This window comes from Notothenia rossii, assembly GCF_949606895.1.
Source record: "Notothenia rossii genome assembly, chromosome: 7".
In the NCBI taxonomy this organism is placed as follows: Eukaryota; Metazoa; Chordata; class Actinopteri; order Perciformes; family Nototheniidae; genus Notothenia; species Notothenia rossii.
The window spans coordinates 47,755,637-47,777,302 of NC_136905.1; the positions used below are offsets into that span (position 1 = coordinate 47,755,637).

Sequence of the window (21,666 nt, forward strand, 5' to 3'; positions counted from 1 at the left end):
ATTTTCAGTGACTTGATGCTGCAATGATGAATCTCACTCATGTGTAGGCCTAATGTGTTAGATACTCAGTGTGCTATCAGCTGTGCACTTGAGGAGAGGAAGCGGCTTATGTGTAATCCAGAAACTTCTGGGATTGTGTTGGACGATGTGGCTGCATCTGATCTCTTCCGGTCACCCGAGTCATTTACAGCTCTTTACAGGAAGGTGTCACTTTTCCCTCAACGCCATGGAGGAATTCCTTTTTATCGTGGAGCTGGAAAGTTTGTGACCAGAAACCACACGATCAAATGTCTCCTTTGGACAAAATGAGAGGAAATAAGGTGTGATGAGATGACAACTGGTCAAAGACAAAATAAGTTTTGTTTTTCTATATCTGGAGCAATTTTATACAAGTGAATATGTATAGTCTGGTATTGCATTACTGGAATCACTCTAGTTTCATATCAATGTAACAGGAAATATTTTATGCAAATAGGTCAAAACCAATATAACTTTGTTGTTATGGAAACTCAGTTTATGCCCATCACAAAATAAATGATACTTTTACAAACACAATGTCATGTTGGTATTGGTGTTGCTTGAGTGTATTGTGTAACAATGACAGTGTTTCTTTAAGGAGACACATGTTGGCAATGTCCCTGTTAAAGAGCTGCACATCTATGTATGTATTTAATTATATCGATTATTTGTTTATTAACCAAAACATTGCGGTGGAGGATATTTCTTTCCTCTTTTTCTAATAAAGGGCAAAGTAAGTCTTCAGTTTATACACTGCACACCCCACTGCTGTTTGTTAAGACTACTTGTTAGAGCGCAGGGACATTACTAAAGAAGATACAAATGCCAACGTTTATCATTTTATTGACTAGAGAGTTCAATAAATTCAATCAATTCAATTCAATTCAATCAATGTTCATAGAGAACTGATTAAAATATAAAATATTCTTCTTTTATTTGGATTGTTCCGCCCGTTTCATTGACATGAGTGAGATATTACTCATATTTGTGTGAGGTTGTATACTTCCTTGTAAGAATGAGAAACTTGGCAGTAGTTATGGCACAATTAGATAAACCTGTCCAATTTTCTAACATCTGTGATTTCTTTGGGACATAAAGACAACAAACCCAGCAGTTTCAGCAGCTTTATTTTCCACTTTATTTATTTTCCTTTTCTTCTTATTCGACAATCTAAACATTGCACTAAGCAGGAATGAAAAAGTGCAGCTGGTGACATGAAAGACAGTTGTCTGCATGAGTTAAGTTAACAACGAAACAGATGCAATGGTTCTGTGATGTTGACCAGGTGCAGTTCACTATCCAACCAGAGACCGAGTCAGGGACTCTTTCGTCAGAGGTTTTCATCAGCACACCTCTGTCACTGCGAGCAGAACAAACCATCTGTGTGTCCTATAGAACTCAAATGCTATCACTTAAACTCTTGGAAGTCTAAAGCATCTTTATTGACCCTTCTTTAAAAAACATGACAAGCAGAGGTCTTCACATGTCACTTCATAACCTCGAGCCCAAAGAAGAACCGAGTTGGGTTAAAATAATGTCCAAAGCACTCTGAATAAGGTCCTGATATATGTATGTCTAAGAAAAGTGCGGACATCAAGAACCATTCTCCCACCTTGTGGCGATATTTTTAGATAATGCCTGAACCTTAAAGAACAACTTTTTTGTTTTAATACAGCATAACAGTACACTCATTTTAAATCCATGCATGTATTCTGGATAGAAATGTTTTATCCTGGAAATTAATCTAACATTAAATTGATCCGTCAGTGGTTTTGACCACTTTGCCAATACAATCTTAGGGATTTATTGCTAGCTACACATTATTCTGCAGTGTGTGAAGTAATACAGCTGTAATAAGCTAATGCTAATGTTCTGATGCAATCAAAAAAGGATCCTTAGCAAAGATTGTAATAATAAAGTGTACATACTACTATGCAACACAAAGTGTGTCTGAAAACATAATGCTGTTCCGATTTGTTTTTAAATCAATGCATTGCAGTATGAAGCATGCAGAGGTGAAGGAGCTGTTTCAGACAACTTTATAGGAGACACTTAAATCATCACTGGTGTTTTAATGTATTGTAGGACGGACATGACCCATGACAAAAAAAACCTGCATGTTCAGATTGATCCTGTTACATCCTTATAGAGGGATAATAAAAACAGCAGTATTGCCCAGGGCACATTTAAAATGATCAATGACAGGATGTCAGTTTTTTATTAGAGTTGATACATTTCTTATATTATTCACCGCTGATTAGTAATGCTAATGGGAATTCATTTTGTTCAACTGTTCTATTTGTGTGGATCAGTGTCAAAAAAGCTACATGGAATCTACTCTGATTCAACAGAGTAAACACAAACCCTTTCTTGGGTTGGGGACACTACAGAGCTGTTCGATGGTCAACAATGGGCAGTATCTATTTATGAACATTTATCCTTATAGGAAGTGGGGTAAATAAACCTAAAACATTAGATGAAGTTGTTGACAGTGAATACAAACATCAAATCTCCAATCAATAGTATTAACTCCAATTTGATAAAAACTGGTAACTTGAGATTTCTGCCCTTTATTTTTTTCAACAGAAAATACTTCAAACAGGATTTTAGAAGCAAAGGCGGGCAGAAATACATATGAATCACATACACTGTCTGTCATAATACATTGCCCCGAATCAACGTATTGCCTAGTTTATTTGACTTTTTAGCACATGTGTGTGTGTTCATCCCAGTTTAAGTGGACGGCCGGGCAAAAAGTTGGACTGATTTGAAAAGTAAGCCACAATTATGTAACTGAATTAATTACAGCTTTGTTGCAGATGATATCACAATAATAGACTTTTTAATTTGGTCTTTATTAGTCTACAAAACGTACTGGTCTCTTATGTAAATATGTCCTCTGTACATGTCTGATGACTCCTACCGTTTACCATAGCTCTGTTCCAGCCAGTGCTTCACATCCTTTAGATTGTAAAAAAAAGGACCCTTACCGCCAAGGTAGGCAATCTTTCTCTGTTGCACTATACAAACCCTCTCATTGGACACACCATAAGCCACATTAGCATTGTTGTCCATGCAGTCTGCCACCAGCTGACACTGGGGGGGAAGGGAAAAGTGCTCGATAAGTTTGCGTGCGGCCCCCAGCCGCTCCTCCAGGTTCTGGTGTTTTTGGACATTGAACGCGCAGGAGCCCATAGAAGGGGCCACCCAACCATCAGACGGATGAGCCTCATCAATGTACACTAACAGGAAGTCAGCAACCTCACTGAAGTCCTCCACCAACTGGCGGAAAGCTGGCAGGTGGCTGATGAAGGGGGGTCAGGTGGCTGAGCCAAAGTTGACCACCAGAGGGCGATCTGACGACTCAAAATCCAGAAGGTTGCACTCATCTCTGGTTCCAGCCATGGCACCAGACGGCACATCTGTCTTATCACTGAAACTGCTGCCTCCCCCGAGGCCATCCGGCACCTTCACCACTTTGGAGTTGGGTGCCTCGCAGCCAAGTTTCACCTACGGAGATACAAATAGATTTGTCACAGTCTGCTCCATCATTCACCAGTAGTTTTCCATTCACCTATCTCACCTGTTAACCACACCTACGTTTTTGCTCACTCTCTTTCTCTACTGCACTCATTAGCTTCACTGCCAGTGTTTAAACCCTCACCAGACAAACACTCGTTGCCAGATCATACTTTGCCTTCATGCTAGTCTTTCATGCGTTTGTTACCAGATTGCCTACCCGGTTCTGACCCCGCCTGTCCCCGACCTGCCTGCTCTGCCTGATCCCTGATCCTGCCTGTCCTTGGACTATCCTGCCTTGCCTGCAGTCTGACCCTGCCTGTACCTACATTGACCGCCTCGCCTGCTCCCTGACCCTCTGCCTGTCCCTGACTCACCTTATGCCCGCTGTCCTCTGGTTCGTTTGCCTGTACATCATCCGGTATCCCTCTGCTCTGATATTATTACCAATAAAGTACATTACCAATACTCCGTGATTTCTCGAGTGCTGCATTTGGGTCCTTCATAAGATTGTGACAAGATTAGATTGATAAGGGCTCTGCTTTTAGCTTTTAACAAACTCTTTTTTCAATGTTATGCAATTCATCAGAATAAAATCCAATATATATATATAATATATAGTTTCCCTTGATAATGGATGTCTACCTCACACAGCTAATACGTTTTAATGAAGTTCAGTCTGAAGCTTATGCCTTTAGTTCATTTCTAATTCTGCCATTTCACTCCCCTGAGGCATCCTCACTCACAATTCCTGGTGTGATTGGGTGCATCCCAAGTCTCTGATTTGATATTTCACTACTTGCGCAACACACTCTCACTGCCTAAACGTCCAGGAGCGACGCTTGGTCAGGGTCCTGTGGCGTGCAGTTGGGACGCGCCGAGGCTCCTTCAGCTTCATAAACGGACGCAAAGAGCTTTCAACTGATTGCAATGTATTCCCATCTGCGGCGGTATTTGAAACTCAGGGAAGCACTGCATCCGTTTATGTCGGCAGCTCTTAAAGGCAATGTGAGCGTCCATTCCCATTAGATAACGGAGAACTGTACACCCGGAAGTAAGTATTCTCCTTAATGTCGATCGATTTGACAATGATATCTCCACTACTCATCAACTCAAAAACACCAGATTACCTTTGTTAATTAAACGACATTGATAGGTTTAAATTGTGTACAATGCTTTTGTGTTTTTCCCCTTCAATTCTGAGAAACAACTTGTTTTCTCTGAAATGTGGAGCGCCAAAGAGACTACACTACCCACAATCCCCAGCTATTGTTGTGACGACGCCTGTCCGCTTTGACAAACCTCGTGATAAGTCAACAAGCTCTGTGATTGGATGAAACATAAATTCATGCAAAAAAAGTCCAACCCTGTCTCCTAAAAATTACGTTCCCACAGAACTAAACTGCATTCTCAATTACGTTTAGCTAGAAACTTATTTTCTCCAACGTTACGTTTCTTATGAACGTATCTCAAATACGTTTATTTTCTGCATATCTTTGCCATTTATTGTCTTGCTTATAATAATGATAATATTCATTTATAAATATCATTTTAGAGCACACATTTGAAATCAGTAGGCGAGGCTGTAATTTCTCCAGCTGTTACTCTCATGAGCGAGGCAGAAAATAATAGTTTTAACATGCCAAAAAGCTGCTATGTCGTTTATTGCACCTCAAACATTAAAACAAATCCAGAATTACGTGTTTCTGTACTTCCTCTAAGAACAAAGGACAGTAACAGAAGATCTCTGTGGCTTCAGGCTTGATCGCCGTTCAAATGACAGCGTTGGTTTTCCCAAAAGTGGGCGGGGCTGTAAAGTGACGTAGATTTTACTCTCATCTATTATTCCAAACCATTCTATTTATTCTAATGTAAATTACATGCCAGTGTTTTATTTTTTTATTACTTATATTTTTATACTTTATTTGCTATGAGTTATATCTGAAGCAAATTATGTTTCTGAAGATGTGTAGTCAATTCCACCCTTCAATGTAGCATAAATGTGAACTCTCCTTACAGGAACAATACCGGAAACAGACGTAGGACAGATCCTCAGCTCGCTGATTGGATGTTTTAGCCGCAATGCACGTTTTTAAAGATGTAACTGATTTTCTTTGAATATATGAATGTACATACTGAGTTGAGAGAATAATCAGGGGTTTTGGGTGATGGGAGACACATCTATGGAATCTAAATTTCAATAGCTTACCATTAAATTACGGATATGCCTTTCTGTCTGTGATGTTTTACAAATCAGATATTAATGTGTAGAAGTAAAACATGAGAAATAGTATAGCAATATCCTGTAAAATTATGTAAAAACATGAATAAAACTACACATCTTCAGATGTTATCCATACATAAGTGTCCTACACTAATAATACAGAGTTGTTATTATTAGTATGCTGTGTGTACCTTGTGTTTACAGCCTAGTGGTTAAAGCACGTTATTGAATTATTTTTGTTGAATAATGTTATTTAATGAAAAAAATATTAAGAGTACATACTTTCATAGGGGAAAGTAGAAGATCCATGATAGAAATATAGAATATAAAAAATCAAGAAGATACTGTAAGTGATCTCTACAATAATACAGTTTAGTGCTGGATGCACAAAGATATTAATACGAGGATGTGCAAAACAGACAAACTAGTTAACATTTATTAACACATTAAAGAATACTTTAGGTTAAGATCTTCTTTCAAATAAGAAAAAAGCTTTGGGGGTATCTATCTACAGATAAATATTAAGCCTGATAAAGTACTTAATGTCTAATATATTGCTTTCCTGCCATTTTAACTATGTTGAAGCACTTGTTTTAACTGATATTATACACATTAATTATACTCTTATGTATGTAGATAGTATAAGAAATGTGCAGAATTTGACAGTTTAATGGTGGAGGTATAGACACATATTGATAGATGTCTTGTAATGCACTGTTGAAGAACCTGTGACCCAAGTTTTTCATTCATTGCATAACTGCACCGTAGTTGTGTATATGATATGTCAATAAACCTTAGAAAATCTTGAAATCTTGAAAGGGATGTGCAAAATAGCAATTATATACAGTTTTTAATTAACTATTAGTAGAGAATAACGAGTAATGAATATACTTATAGGGATCTGCAGATAAATGTGTAGTTTTCTCAAGCACCAACTATCAAATATCTCTCCTGATTGTTGGCACTTGACAATCACCTACCCTGAATTTTACTCAGGTGTAACTAAAGTCTGCTTTAAGGGTTGTTTATATTTCACATTATTAATCAGAATCTGCAAAGTAACTCAAATAGATGTAGTGGAGTAAAAATACCAGGTTAACCTCTGAATTGTAGTGGAGTAGATTTACAAAGTAACAATGAGCTGTCATGTGGGTATATATTAATGCTGCCCATTATGGATACAAGCGATTTTCACCCATTTAGTAATTACATGTTTTAAATTTGTAAACACCAATTTGTTTCCTATCGCCTAAACCTCCAGGGCTGTACACAGTTTAATAGGCTACTGTCTACTTCTAATTTTGGAGAAAAGGTCTTTTAAAACTAAAATTTCCATTAGAGACGTGCCATAGAGAACATGTTGCGAAACACAATAGCCAGCATGTGTAGTTCTGGGGGGGCATTCAAGTCCAGTTTTGAATAGTCTGCCATGGTTTTCGTTCCATTTCAAAGAGCTTGACGCTCGGCGTAACCTTGGCACACTGCCACTCCAACATCCAAATCCCAGAGCTTGAAGATTAATCACAGGGTTTGTCGCAAAGCGGACAGGCGTCATCACAACAATAGCTGGGGATTGTGGGTCGTGTAGTCTCTTCGGCGCTCCACATTTCAGAGAAAAAAAGTTGTTTCTCAGAATTGAAGGGGAAAAACACAAAAGCATTGTACACAATTTAAACCTTAACACCTCATGGCATCCAGAGTCTGTGGTTGTCCGTTGGTTGTCAGCTGTTCTCATCAGCTGGTCACATCTATCCAATAGCACAGCGACACACCTACATTGTTAGCCTATCATCATGCTGCTGTTGAGTGTTATCCATTACAAATCTCCCTGTAGAGTCTGAGCGCCAACTAGGCCTGTCGCGATAAGCAATTCATTGAATTATCGTACGATCAATAAAATGAACTCGATAACTTTTCTGACCTCGATAAATTGCCGTTTACATGAGTGTTTGTTTACATGCGTGTTTGTTTACATGCGTGTTTGTTTACATGCGCGTTTGTTTACATAAAGATGTGACGGGCCACTCAACAGGCCCGGCGTGCAGTGGCGCAAAAGTTCTGTTTGAAAGGATGTACTCTAATTATTATTATATATTATCATTATGTCAGTGGTCTAAAATGGTCTTACAGCGGTGCCGACAATATTATCGTTTATCGCAATAATTTCCAGGAAAATTGATCGTCCAACAAAATGTATTGTCGTGACAGGCCAACAACTCAAAACATACACCTATCATCTGTTCTTATTGACGTTATGTTTTATTCATTCGTCTCTTAATTGAATCTGTTTTATCTGCTCTGGCTACAATTGTCACGATCTGTCTGTGTTGTGTTTTGTCTTGTCTAGATCTGTCTTTGGTTTCCCGTCTGTGTGTGTTCCCTCCTACCTGTTCCCTCCTACCTGATTTCCTGATTGTGTTCACCTGGTGCCCCTGTGTTTTCTCCTCCCTCCTCACCTGTCTCTTGTTTCTTTCATTAGTCCTGTGTGCATTTAGGTTCGTTTTTTCCTGTTAGTCTTTGTGAGATCCTTGTTTGTCTTTGACTGTGTTCACGGGGAAGAGTTCTGTTTGTTACCATTTAACCTTGAAATAAAGGTATTTTCTGTGAAATCTGCATTTGGGTCCTGCCTGCTTCGCTTTACCTTGACAGAAGGATTTCACCAAAGATGAACCCAGCAGATGATCCATTTGAGGTGGAGTTACATAGTTTTACCTTTTCTTTGGCTTGCTGCTATGGTAGGTGGAGGGGAGCGTCCTGTGTTCAGCAGAAAGAGGCTGCTCTGGCAGAGGCACACCAGATGGCAACAGAGAAGCCATGTTTAGTGAAGTTCCGCCCGAGTCCCCCTTCTCGGCTTCTGCTTTGTCCCCGGGTTGTCCGCCCGAGTCCCTGCTCCAGTCCCCCTCCACCCACCCTGCTGGATGTTTTGGACTTTTTGTGTTTAGGGACGTCTGGGATCCGTCCCTTGAGGGGGGGGGGGGGGGGGGTAATGTCACGATCTGTCTGTGTTGTGTTTTGTCTTGTCTAGATCTGTCTTTGGTTTCCTGTCTGTGTGTTCCCTCCTACCTGTTCCCTCCTACCAGGGACGCGGGAAGTCAGTCAGAGTTGGGGGTGCGGCATGCGGGTGCGGTGGGAGGGGGATCTTTTTTAAATATTGACGTTAAAAGCATCAATCAGGTCCACTTAGAGCAAAATTAAGAGATCTATGGATAACTGTTTTTCATTTATTCTCTCTGGCTGTCCATCTCATAATGTTCACATAGAAACTAGCTGTCAATAGGAATATATTTCAGAAGAATTATAATTTCATGCAAAAATCTGTCTCAAAAAGAGGTTGCACATTTAAATTCAGGTGTTGTTATGGCAACGTCAGTGGCCAAACAGCCACATTTACTGCTGCAAATACGTTCAAACATGCTGTCGATACATAAAGCTTTGGCAACTATGCCACCATTTCAGCTGACTTTTTCTCAGAAATACTGTCACATAACATCCATATATTTCAGTGCTAGGTTGATGCTTAGCTAAGCTAACTATGAAACATTTAACCAACAGAACTCAGGATCAACGGTGTAAAGTAAGGTAGCCTCTAGCTTCATGTTGAACAGTCAACATTTTCCAGAGAGCTTTCTTTGAAATCACCAGGTAACGCTAAAAAACATTACATTTAGATTGTATGACAAAGTGTTTATTTAATATCTCTGGCTAGCTATAGCTACTTGCAAACGGTTTACCTTACCCCCGCGATTCAAAGTAACGTCAATGTAGCTGTAATTTATGCTTTGCTTACATGTTCGCATAACTTGGAAGTTTACTGACATTTACATACCTTGATTACCTGGCTCAAGTGGTGGATCTGGGGCTGTTGTGTGAGCCACCACTTGAGAATTGTCGTCTTTTTTTAAGAAAAAATGTTCTTATGTCCATCTTCAAAAACTCTGAGTCCGACTGACAGTTTAAACATTGTCACAGGATAGGTACCTTTCAGCCAATAAGATACGTTTATTTCCATGCAACTCTCTGGTTGGTCTGGTGTATTGCCTCTGTTGCATTCACTGAACACCGGAAATTGCATTTCTGCCATCTTCTCATGATGAGGTTCAGGTAAAGCACAGTTAATGTATTATATTATTGAGGGAGAATTGTCCGGGGCAAAAAACAGAAAAAACATTCGGGGCTTTGGTCCTGTATAATAACATCATATTAAATGCAGTCATTTGGTCTTTAGCAACAGCTTGTGAGAGCAGTGCATTCATCGGTGTTGTATTTAATGCTGCCAGTTTGTTGACGGACTGTGTGTTGATAGGACTTCTCATGCTCCCTAAATGTTTCCCCTGCCTTTCGCCAGTTCTTAAATCCTCCTTCCACAACACTCCTATCCCTGATCTTGTCTGCACTGACAAGCTTATTTTCTATAGCAGAGCAACAGAAGAAGCACACCGCATTATATCTTTCTCTTATTATTTAGTGAAGCTTTTTATTAACTGCTTACACTAAAATGCTAACTCAAAAATAGTAACTAAAAATAAAACTTTTGTATTGATTTGTTTAGTGAACTTGTTGGCGTTGCAGTTACAACTCTCCGCCAACAGATGGGGGTGCTGCACCCCCCCCCTTCCCGTGTCCCTGCCTCCTACCTGATTTCCTGATTGTGTTCACCTGGTGCCCCTGTATTTTCTGTATTTTCTCCTTCCTCCTCACCTGCCTCTTGTTTCTTGGATTATTCCTGTTAGTTAGTTTTTTCCTGTTAGTCTTTGTGAGATCCTTGTTTGTCTTTGACTGTGTTCACGGGGAAGAGTTCTGTTTGTTACTATTTAACCTTGAAATAAAGGTATTTTCTGTGAAATCTGCATTTGGGTCCTGCCTGCTTCATTCTACCCTGACAACAATGTAAGTGGGGAGACTACCTCGGGATGAAGCAGGAAGTCAGAAACCGATGTTTTCTTTTTTCCCACTCTGCTGACATTGCATGAATGAGGCATTAGGCGGGGACTTTGATGAGATGGCCAAACTCAGTAAAGTAAATATAATCACAAAGGTTTTCAAATAGGAACAGGTGCAACACATTAGGCACTTTCACACCGTAGTACTTTTCCCAGGAACTAGGCCGATAGTTCTTGGGATTTTGGTTTCACACCAAAACGATCTCGAACTAGAACCTAGTTCGCGCAGGGTCGGCGTCATGGGGGATCATTCGTGGGCCATGCCCCCCCAAATGAGTTACTGTGCCCCCCCAAACGCAGGGGGGGCAAGCCTTGCCGCTTTGCCGTTTTTTTTTTTTTTTAATCATATAAGTTAAAACGTTTCCACTAAAAGTTTGTTGTGTGAAATACATCAGAAATAAAGAATACAAATATAAAACACAGCCTGAGGTGTGCTCACTGCTGCTCTCTGATTGGTGTGTTGCTTGACCAATGACCCCCGACCTTTGTTTTGTTATCATTACGTGGCTGTGTGTTTAGATGAAAGCCCAGTGGCGATCTGTTCATCTGTTATACTGATTATACAGTAAAGCCATCGAAAATAATATGATATACAGTACAGTACAAGTACTTCTGGGTCAGAGTTCCCGTTAGAATATTTTTTCGCCAGTCAACATGTCCGTTAAAGTTTAAATCTTCCAGACAAAATTTGAAAAGTGCCGGTCAAAGGTCTTCTTTGTTATTTATTGTGCTTTAAAACAAATTTCTATGATTCAATATTAAACAAACTAATCATAGTAGATTAACTATTCAAAAGTGTACAGTAACTTACAATAACACGGGAATAATAAACGGAGCGCTCTCTCCCTCTCCTGACAGCCCGTCAGTATCATGCAGCTCGCGGATCAGTAATGAGTGACCCGACAGTAAAGCTAAACTTATCTATAACTAGTTACGGTAGTTTGAGAGGTAATTAAAATAGCTACGAGTGATATTCTAACCTGAAGTGTTTGTTTTGTTCCGCTCATCGCTGCAGGTGATCATGCGGAGCTGCGTGTCGACTCGTCAGCAGCAGCTGATCTCTCTCTCCCGCCAGATTAGACTTTACTCGCGTTTATGTCCATATCAATCAGATCCAGTTAGTTCTAGCTAATGATAGGACTACCTGCTTATTAAAATGCACCTAAACAATAAGCGTTGCTATGCAACTGGGTGAGGCCACAAAGTATAGCGCAGCATTATGCATTTGTTTACATGCCTACCGGAACCCAGAGGCATTACCAACAGATCAACGCACAATCAACCCATACAGGACATCTCTTTCTCCACATTAAGTGTTACACTTAAGTATTGACTATTCTTGTCTGTCACATAGTCTTTTGTCTGTCACATAAGTGGTGCAAGTTGTGCAACTGATGCGGTATTGCGCAAAACGGAAATAATTTTGAACGGACACTTTGACCGGAGAGATTTAGATTTGCCGGTCTTCAGCATATTTTACCGGTCGTAGTCCGGTAATTACCGGCTAACGGGAACTCTGTTCTGGGTCTTTGTGTTTCATTCAAGCTCGGCTCTCTGTGTGTGTGTGGCACTAGCGGATTTTGTGAGTGCGCGAGCGGTAACGTGGAATGTTGTTGTTAGCATCTGGTTAGCTAGCTATGCTAATGGATATAAAGGGCTGGTTCTACACCAAGGTGGAGGAGAGTCCTCTCCTGTCAGACTGAGAGGATCGTATAACCTCAGCTCAGTGAGGTAAGGACTAGGGTTGGGTACCGAGAACCGGTTCCAACATTTCGATTCCAACGGCATCATTTAGAAATGTGAATTTCGGTTCCGCTTTTCGATGCCTGAGGAAATGTTTCTCGCTGCTCTCCGTAGCCTACTGTATGACTGCGGCGGGGCGGGAAATGTAGCGTTGTACCTACACTTCCTACAGCGTAACCTGGGACAAGGGCCGGCCTCGCACTGGCGTTATAGATGTTCGCCTAGGGTGCCAGATCTGTGGAGGGAAAAAATGTTTTGACCGTTGGTGCTCATCCTAATTTTCAGCCTTGATTTAACAACATTCATAATTAAGTAAATGTAACACCCTTTTCATCCCGGTTACACTTTTCATATGCCCTGTACGATGGGCGCTGTAAGTGATGAAAATGGGGGATGTTGGCTTATCTGGCACCCGCAGCTCACAGTCAAAGTGCGAGTGAGCGTGGGAGCGAGCGAGGGAGAGAGGGAGGGTGCACCAGTACCAGTGCTGTTGTTCTTAGCATCTGGTGCTAGCTGCTCTAACGGATATTAGAAGAAGATGTTTCTACAATAATGTGGAGTGAGAGTCCTCTCCAGTCAGACTGAGAGGCTGATAACTACAGCTGAGTGTTTAGATAGATCACTTTAGTCTACGGGTGCATTCACACCTAACGGCCCGTCCACACACAGGCATGAAAAAAATCTTGAAAAATCTTGATGCTGGGCGTGTCTGAAGCTTGGCGATTTTTTGCGAGCAACGCGACCAACAACCAATCACATGAATCTCCCGCCCCCGACATACAAAGCAATAGCAATGTTAAAACGAAGTAAACTGGATATAAACTCCCCAAACAGGCGAATCAGTTTCACCCACTGTCTCTGCCACCTCCCTCCATGCCTTGTTCCTCCGGTTTGTATCCCGGTAAATAGTTCTGGTCGTAAAGAACCGGGTGATTTGCTACCGTAATTTCTCGTTTGGAATATGAGGAAATGGCTCTCTCAGCTTGCACGCGGTTTGATTGGCTAGCGCTTGTACTGACGGGATTTGCATAAACGTGATTTGATTGGCTGATGCCAGCTTCGAAAGCATTGGGAGCATCAAAAGTTGAACATTGCTTAACTTTTGATGCTCACGATGCTTGCAAAGCCATGCTCCGCTCCCCACAATGCAGTTCGGTGAAGATTAAAAATCTTCTGTCACCCCATTCAAGTGAATGGGCGAAGCTTTGAAAGATTTGTTTCATGCCTGTGTGTGGATGGGCCATAATAGTCCGCTCTCTGGTGCGCACCAGACCACAGTTTGTTACATCGTTTCATTTTTCAGAAGGTTCGGTTTGCGTTCACACGGGCAAAACTCAAACGGACTATAAACTTTAAACACAAGTCATGTGCTCAGAAATGCTGTTCAACCATTGGTCAGACATTAAGGGGGTAAAAACGCAAATCCCGGCAATTTCTAGCGGAGCCTCCGCCATGGAGCATCGGCACTTTCGGCAGGTTATTCTCATGCTGCTGTTAATCTGGAGATCAACAGACACTAGCGGCCCGCGCATATGATTATATAATCAGACAACGTCCGTTAAAAAACATTATTACATGGCTTTGTTGAATACTCGATTCTGATTGGTCAATTCAGAACACGTGACACGTTGTCAATCCAGAACAGACAGACCACTGTCAAGGATTTATTGACCGTTCTTAAGGACGCTCAAATCTGCACAAAGAAGTCTGTTCGATTTAACTGTATACAGTTTGGCTCTTTCTAACTGACAAGACAAGAGCGACAAGAAAACAGCGGAGAGGTAACGGGCAGAAACCCTCCTTCCCCATAATGACTGCGCCGCTGCACATTATCCATGAGAGACGTTCTGCAGTAAGGAGGGGCGTTTCACCGACGACAGGTGTTCTTACTTTTATGTAGCTGACGGGGAATTTTTACTTTACACGACACTGTACAACACTTAATTCTGCTTTACTCTTTAACTAAACAACCGCGGATGTCTTGAAAGACTCTTTCGCTAAAGATTTTTGAAGATATGTTTTGGTGCGGACTGCGTTCACACCAGCAATGAACGGCTCCAGAGTTCGCAAGCAAGCGCTCCGAGACCACCTATTTTAGCGGACCAGAGTCCGGTTTTTTATTTCACTTAAGAGGTCTCGAATTGTGTTCACACCGACCCAAATGAACCGCACCAAGCGGCCAAATGCACCAGGGTTAGACTCAACCGGACTATACAAGGCAGGTGTGAAGTTATCTCAGTGGGTCTCAAACGTTTTGATCACAATGTATGTAAACACATATTTCCAAGGCACTACTTTATAATTATTGGGATAAAAAAGGTTTGAAATCATTCCAAAGTATACTATAGGACAGTAAACCAGACATATCGTTTTAAACTGGAGAGATAAAAAAATATGCTTAAATAAAATAGTAAAATAAGATATGAATGAACAACAAAAATTAAATATCTTACATGTATTTTTTATTGGCTATGGTAGGTTATTGGTTATGTTCACATACTTATTTAATTATTAAAATGTAAACCGATCTTTTTCATATGGGTGTTTAGAGTTGTACCCCCTAGATCAAGTCTCTAGTAATTCTGCTTAAAGTGGAGATTGAAGCATTTTACTTTAAAATGTTCAAACATTTCTTCCCGGTATGCCTGAGAAGGCAGATATGCTTGTTTTTCTCAACAAGAACTGTTTTTAAATGGGGGGGGTTCCTTTAAAAGTTGGACTGTTACACTGTTGTAGCTTCAGTGGTTCTCAGGTTACAGTTACATAGCAGTGAATATAGACTGATTAATGTGAATATTACTGTAAAATAACCTTGTCACACCCCCAGGTTTATGTCACAGGTTTTAGTGTTGTCTTTCTAGGTTTGGGTGCTTGCTGTCGTGTTTTTCCGTTCTCCTTGTCATGTTTTCCTCCCTGTATATTGTCTGGTCTCTTTTCCCTGTGTTTTCATGTCTGTCGTTAGTTCCCTGCCGTCTCTAATTCCCTGATTATTCCCACCTGTGTCTTGTTACCCTGTGTTTAAATTCCCCTGTCTCCCAGTGTTCAGTGTCAGTTCGTCTCGTCTATTGTCACGGTAAGGTCTATGCTGCTGAAACTCTTTTGGTTTTTGATTCCTCACTGCGTGAGCGTTTTCATTTTTGCTGTTATGCAAAATAAAGTATCCAATAAATACTTTACCTCTGTCTCCCGGGTTTTGCATTTGGGTCCTACATACTAAGTGTCTGGATTCGTAACAGAACGAACTGACCAACAATGGACCCAGTAGACCTTTTGATGCTACAGGCGGAACGTCTTGGATATTCTCTGGAGTATACTTTGTATACATGGAAAGGCGCCTCATCTAGACGGGGTAGAGAGTCTGCGTTACAGGAGGCACGTCAGGAGGTTGCTCGCAATCCCTGGCTCTGGAGCTTGTTGCCAGAGTGGCTTAGGATTTTTTCACGTAGCCCTGAGAGCCAGTCCTCATTTTCTGACCGTTTCTTGGGGTCTGGTCTGGCGTTTGGAGGTCCACGAAGCCTCCAAAAAACTCCTAAAAGACGCAAGGCCAGGGTTCCGCGCCCAACAGCCATGGTGCCGGCTCCAGCGCCGGACCCAGCAGCCATGGTTCCATGCTCCAGTACCATCCCACATAGCCATGGTACCGTGCTCCAGTACTATCCCACACAGCCATGGATCCGTGTTCCGGTTCCTTGCCCAGCAGTCATGGTTCCGGCGCCAGTGCCGGCCCCAGCAGCCATGGTCCCTGCTCCAGAACCAGCCCACGAGTCCATGCCTCCATGCTCCAGTGCCGGCCCATGCATCCATGCTTCCATACTCCATTAGCTGGCTTACACAGCCAGGGTCCAGGCTTCCGCTCCGCGCCCAGCCGCCATGGTTCCGGTTCCAGTGCCGGCCCCAGCAGCCATGGTCCCTGCTTCAGTTCCGGACCTTACAGCCATGTTTCCGGTTCCAGAACCGGACCATACAGCCATGTTTCCGGCTCCAGTGCCGGTCCCAGCAGTCATGTTTCCGGCTCCAGAACCGGACCTTACAGCCATTTTTCCGGCTCCAGAACCGGACCTTACAGCCATGGTCCCAGCTCCAGTGCCGACCCCAGCAGTCATGTTTCCGGCTCCAGAACCGCACCTTACAGCCATGTTTCCGGCTCCAGAACCGGACCTTACAGCCATGGTTCTGGCTTCAGGGCCGGCCCCAGTACCCATGGTTTCGGCTCCAGGACTGGCTTACCGGCCAATGCCAGCTCCCCGAGTCCTGGCGGCGTACCGGCCAAGGCCAGCGCCCCAAGTCCTGTCGACGTACCGTCCGACTCTAGCACCTCGTCTCCAGTTGGCTGTTCAGCCGACGCCAGCTCCCCGAGTCCTGTCGACGTACCGGCCGACTCCAGCACCTCGTCTCCTGTTGGCTCTCCAGCCGACTCCAGCCCCTCTGGTCCTGTTGGCGAACCAACCGTCTCAAGTCTCCTCTCAAGCTCCTTCTCGAGTCTCCTCTCAAGTCACCCCTCAAGTTCCCTCTCGAGTCCACTCTCGAGTTACCTCTCAAGTCACCTCTCGAGTTGCCTCTCAAGTCTCCTCTCGAGTCCCCTTTCAAGTCTTTTCTCAAGTCCCCTCTCGAGTCACCTCTCGAGTTCCCTCTCAAGTCACCTCTCAAGTCACCTCTCAAGTCAACGTTGGAGGCCCCGCCGACTACTCTCCTGCCGGGGGTCCTGCCAGCCCTATGTCCTGTGCCACTGGAGGCCCCGCCGACTACTCTCCTGCCGGGGGTCCTGCCAGCCCTATGTCCTGTGCCACTGGAGGCCCCACCGAGTACTCTTCTGCCGGGGGTCCTGCCGGCCCTGTGTCCTGTCCCGTTGGCGGTCCCGCCGACTACTCTCCTACCGGGGGCCCTGCCAATCCCATGTCCTGTTTCGTTGGAGGCCTCGACATCACCTGTATCGCCGAGGGTCCTGCCAACTCCTTGTCCTCTTCCGTGGAGAATCTTGCCAACACCCGTTCCACCGGCTTTGGTTCCTGTCCGGTCAACACCGGCTCCTGCCCGGTCCCCTGAGAGCTGTGGTCTTCGCCCCTCCTCGAACTCTGCCTTGCCCCCGGGCCTTCCGCCCGAGAACCCCTTTTTGAACTCTGCCTTGCCCCCGGGCCGTCCGCCCAAGAACCCCTTTTTGAACTCTGCCTTGCCCCAGGGCCGTCCGCCCGAGACCCCATCCATGGTCTCTATCTTGCCCCCGGGCCGTCCGCCCGAGACCCGTCCTCCGGACCCCCTCCACCCACCCTGCTGGACTTTGTTTTTTGGAACGTCTGGGATCCGTCCCTTGAGGGGGGGTTCTGTCACACCCCCAGGTTTATGTCACGGGTTTTAGTGTTGTCTGTCTAGGTTTGGGTGTTTGCTGTCGTGTTTTTCCGTTCTCCTTGTCATGTTTTCCTCCCTGTATATTGTCGTGTCTCTTTTCCCTGTGTTTTCATGTCTGTCGTTAGTTCCCTGGTATGTCTAATTCCCTGATTATTCCCACCTGTGTCTTGTTACCCTTTGTTTAAATTCCCCTGTCTCCCAGTGTTCAGTGTCAGTTCATCTTGTCTATTGTCACGGTAAGGTCTATGCTGCTGGAACTCTTTGGTTTTTTGAATCCTCAATATGTGAGCGTTTTCATTTTTGCTGTTATGGAAAATAAAGTATCCAACAAATACTTTACATCTGTCTCCCGGGTTTTGCAGTTGGGTCCTACATACTAAGTGTCTGGAATCGTAACAAACCTGTGTAAAAGTTTCTCGAATAAATGTAATTTTTTTTGGTGGAAGAAGCATGTATCATTTTTTTACCCTTCCCCTCAAAGAATCGGAATTGAGAACGATTAAGAACCGGACTCGAAAAGTAGAATCAGAATCGTGGAAATTCAAATGATACCCAAGGACTCTCTCTGTGTTTAGATAGTTAACTTTAGTGTAGGTTATCTCAGTGGGTCTCAAACGGTTTGGTCCCCATTTATGTAAACAAGTATTTGCGAGGAATAGGCTACCTTTATATGATCATATAGTTATTAAAGAATAAATGAAAAGCGGGTATGAAATACTATAGGACAGTAACACAAGAATACAGTTTAAAAGGGGAGTGATTAGTAAAATATCCATAAAGTAAATCTGTGTACAGATCTGTTTCATATGGATGCTGAGAGATGTAGGCATAGATCTCTTCATTTTGCTCTCAAAGTGCATCAGATTGATGCATTCAACTTCAATATTTGAAAAAAAATCTTCCCGGGGGAGCATGCCCCCAGACCCTCCTAGAGGAGGTTAGGTCCATCCCCACCTAAAACATGTTCACATGGATAGGATACTAAATACATTTGTACACTTTTTATATGGTGGCCTATGTCCATATGTTTTTGTTTTGGTGGTTGTGCCATAACCGTGCATGTATGCACAAGTCATAGGTGCGCTATAAAATAGCACTACACCCCTGCAATGTGTGTGAAAGACAACAAACTTTAAAGCATGTTTTTTTAAATTGAAGTTGCGTTGGTGTTTGTGTGTTGGTTGTTGACGGCAGTGTGTGCCCCCCCTTGGTAAATGATTTCCCCCCCATTCGATTTGTTCTAGAGCCGACCCTGAGTTCGCGCAAACCTTTTCACCCCCTGGGGGGGAAATGGGATGTCGTCTTTGTTATTTATTGAGCTTTAAAACAAATTGATAACGACTCTATATTATAATAATAATAAACTGAGCCTCTCTTTTCCTCCCCCTCTTCTGACAGCCCAGCAGCTGATCTCTGAGCAGGAGACGTAGGGAGACGTGGGGAGAGGGAGGCGGGGCTATTTCATCGTTATCAGAAAATGATCGTATAGAGGCGTACACACGGAGCCGTTTGCCCCCCCAGAGCGTTTGCAGATCTATCCACCTTGGGAACCGTTTGAATACTTTTCTGAGTGATAACATTTAGGGTCTAATGATTGGCCATTTTAGAGTTATATATCTCCTCCAATGATTTTTATGTTTTCAAAACTTGCCTTAGAAATAGACCATTGTCTGGTGTCCTTCACTTATGAGGGGCATGCATGGAAAATAACTGGCTAAATCATAACTGATCTACTCTTGCAGTAAAGTTGCTCTCATTAACATTTATGGTTTGTTTTAAAGGTAACACCTCTGTGTTAAGAGACTCTGAAAGTTTGGGAAAAAACATTATCCCTCTTTTTTGTCCTGATCCATTTATATAAAAACCTGTCTGAAAATGAGATCTGAAAAATCAGATTTTGCCACTTTGTGCCAAATATGTTTGGGGTTGTGTATTAGCCAATCAACAACCGAGGTATGCTGCAATGACCTGTTTGGTGTTTCAGACAAACACTTCAGATACATGTTTGTATATATCTGAGACCTATAATATATAGTAAATAAAGAGTATAATAGGAGACCTTTAAGTGAATTGACCTAATTAATTATGCACTTTATATATTTACTCTTTTTTATTTTAATGTTGTTGACCCTACTTTTGTATTTTACTAAATGTCTTGTACTGATATTCTATTTAAAACTGTTTTACGTGTTACTTCCTACGCCCTTAATTTGTATTATATCTCTTAGAATGAATAAAGCTCTATCTTGTTGTATTTATTCTGCGTACACACTGGTTGTACGAAGACAGAGACAGAAACATATGGATAACTAACAGTAAGCCTGGGTTACTCACACACACACACGCGCGCACACACACACGCACGCACGCACACACAGTATTTGGTAAAACTACGTCATGTGGCATATTCCTGAAGTTGAAACACAGTGAGTGTCTGATGATGGGTTCAGGTCCCTGGGACTCCGCAGGATCAGCCCCTACCTGTTTGTATGCGTCCAGCAGGAAGCTGTTCCAGATGGAGCGCAGCCCCGCGGAGGTCAGCATGCGGGGCCGCTCTCCGGAGCCCGCGGGGCGCGAGCAGCTGAGCAGCGACACCGCGCGCTTCACCAGCACCACGGAGTCATAGAGCGCGAGGAACAGACAGTTGGAGAAAAAGCCGGGCAGTATCTGGAGGGTCACCAGCAAATCCTCACTCGCCATGCCCATGGTGTCTTCCTGCGTGTATCCGACCGCAGTACAACTATTGCAGCGTGCCCTGCATGCCTCCAGCGGCGCGAGGCTCCGTGCGCGCTCAGAGTTCAGCGTGCCTGTGTCCCCCTTCTGTGTGCTCGCAGCTGCACGAGGAGGCTGGAGCTCCATAACTCGTCCTATAAGTGCGAACATTATATTTCATATTAAGCCACACGGCTTATCTTTGTAGAAAGATTGACGTCAGATGTAGACAGTGAATACCCTCCTCCCCCCCTCCCTCGGGTTGAGCTGCAGCTCCACTTTGGGTTTTTCCTTCTTCTTTTTTGTGTAAAGGTTTCTCTGAACAATTTGTAATTCTACTGTGCCTGTGGGGGAAAAAAACATTTGAGATGTATACATCTTGTTTTTTTTATTAGAAAGCATATTGCCACATGAGGAAACATTTTTAGCGAATAAGTCTTTATTGTGTTATATATTTAAATGATATACAAACTGACCAAAAAGCTACATGCTCACTTCTATATGTGGAGAGATGCCACCTCACCTCCGGGGCACTGCAGAGGTATTAAAGAACAAGAAAAAAACAGATAAACACTTTTTTGAAAGCAATAAATGTTGATTAGGTAGACATAATCCACACAGTCATTATTGAAAAGTGAACTGGTGCACCAATATCATATCTTGCATTGAAGTCCGTTGCTCCTTTTAAATACTTTTTTTTTAGTGCTGACCTTGTGATAAGGCTTAGGTAAATATTGTGTTAGTGTCAGCTGTCAGGTATAAGAGAGGAGTGGTTGAGTTAGAGGTAATGCTGTGAAGGGAAACACAAATCAATGGAGAAACAGACTTTAACACAACACCAGGACTGAGACGTCCTAAAGTCTCAGGTCTGGAAGATGTCCAGAGGGAACAACCCTGGAGTCGTTTGCTAAAAGTGTGCTATTTGGTGAACACTGACCATGAGGAAATCCCTCCCTTGTGTAAGTGCACTGTTAACATTGTGATACAGTATAGTCCTTGTTCTACATTCACATGTAGGTTTCTTGTTTGACTTGTTACCAAGTCTATTGTATCCCCCATCATTTTTACAAAATAAGGCTGAATATGTAATCGGCCAGCATGACACATAAATATAGGTATGCAAATACAATATAAGCAAGAATGTCATTGGACTACTTGCTGGTCTAA

General features: G+C 42.8%; 2 protein-coding genes across 3 annotated transcripts in view; both read right to left on the reverse strand.

The window, feature by feature from the left end:
* LOC307045909 (uncharacterized protein) overlaps positions 1–21,666 on the reverse strand; it is a 600,354-nt gene that overhangs the window by 215,938 nt on the left and 362,750 nt on the right. The window lies entirely within an intron of this gene.
* Positions 1,129–21,592, reverse strand: dio2 (iodothyronine deiodinase 2). Its single transcript, XM_079641493.1, has 2 exons — positions 20,269–21,592; positions 1,129–3,528 (listed from the first exon to the last, which is right to left on the reverse strand). Exons 1-2 carry the CDS (start codon positions 20,668–20,670, stop codon positions 2,938–2,940), a joined length of 993 nt encoding a protein of 330 aa, XP_079497619.1. The 5' UTR covers positions 20,671–21,592; the 3' UTR covers positions 1,129–2,937.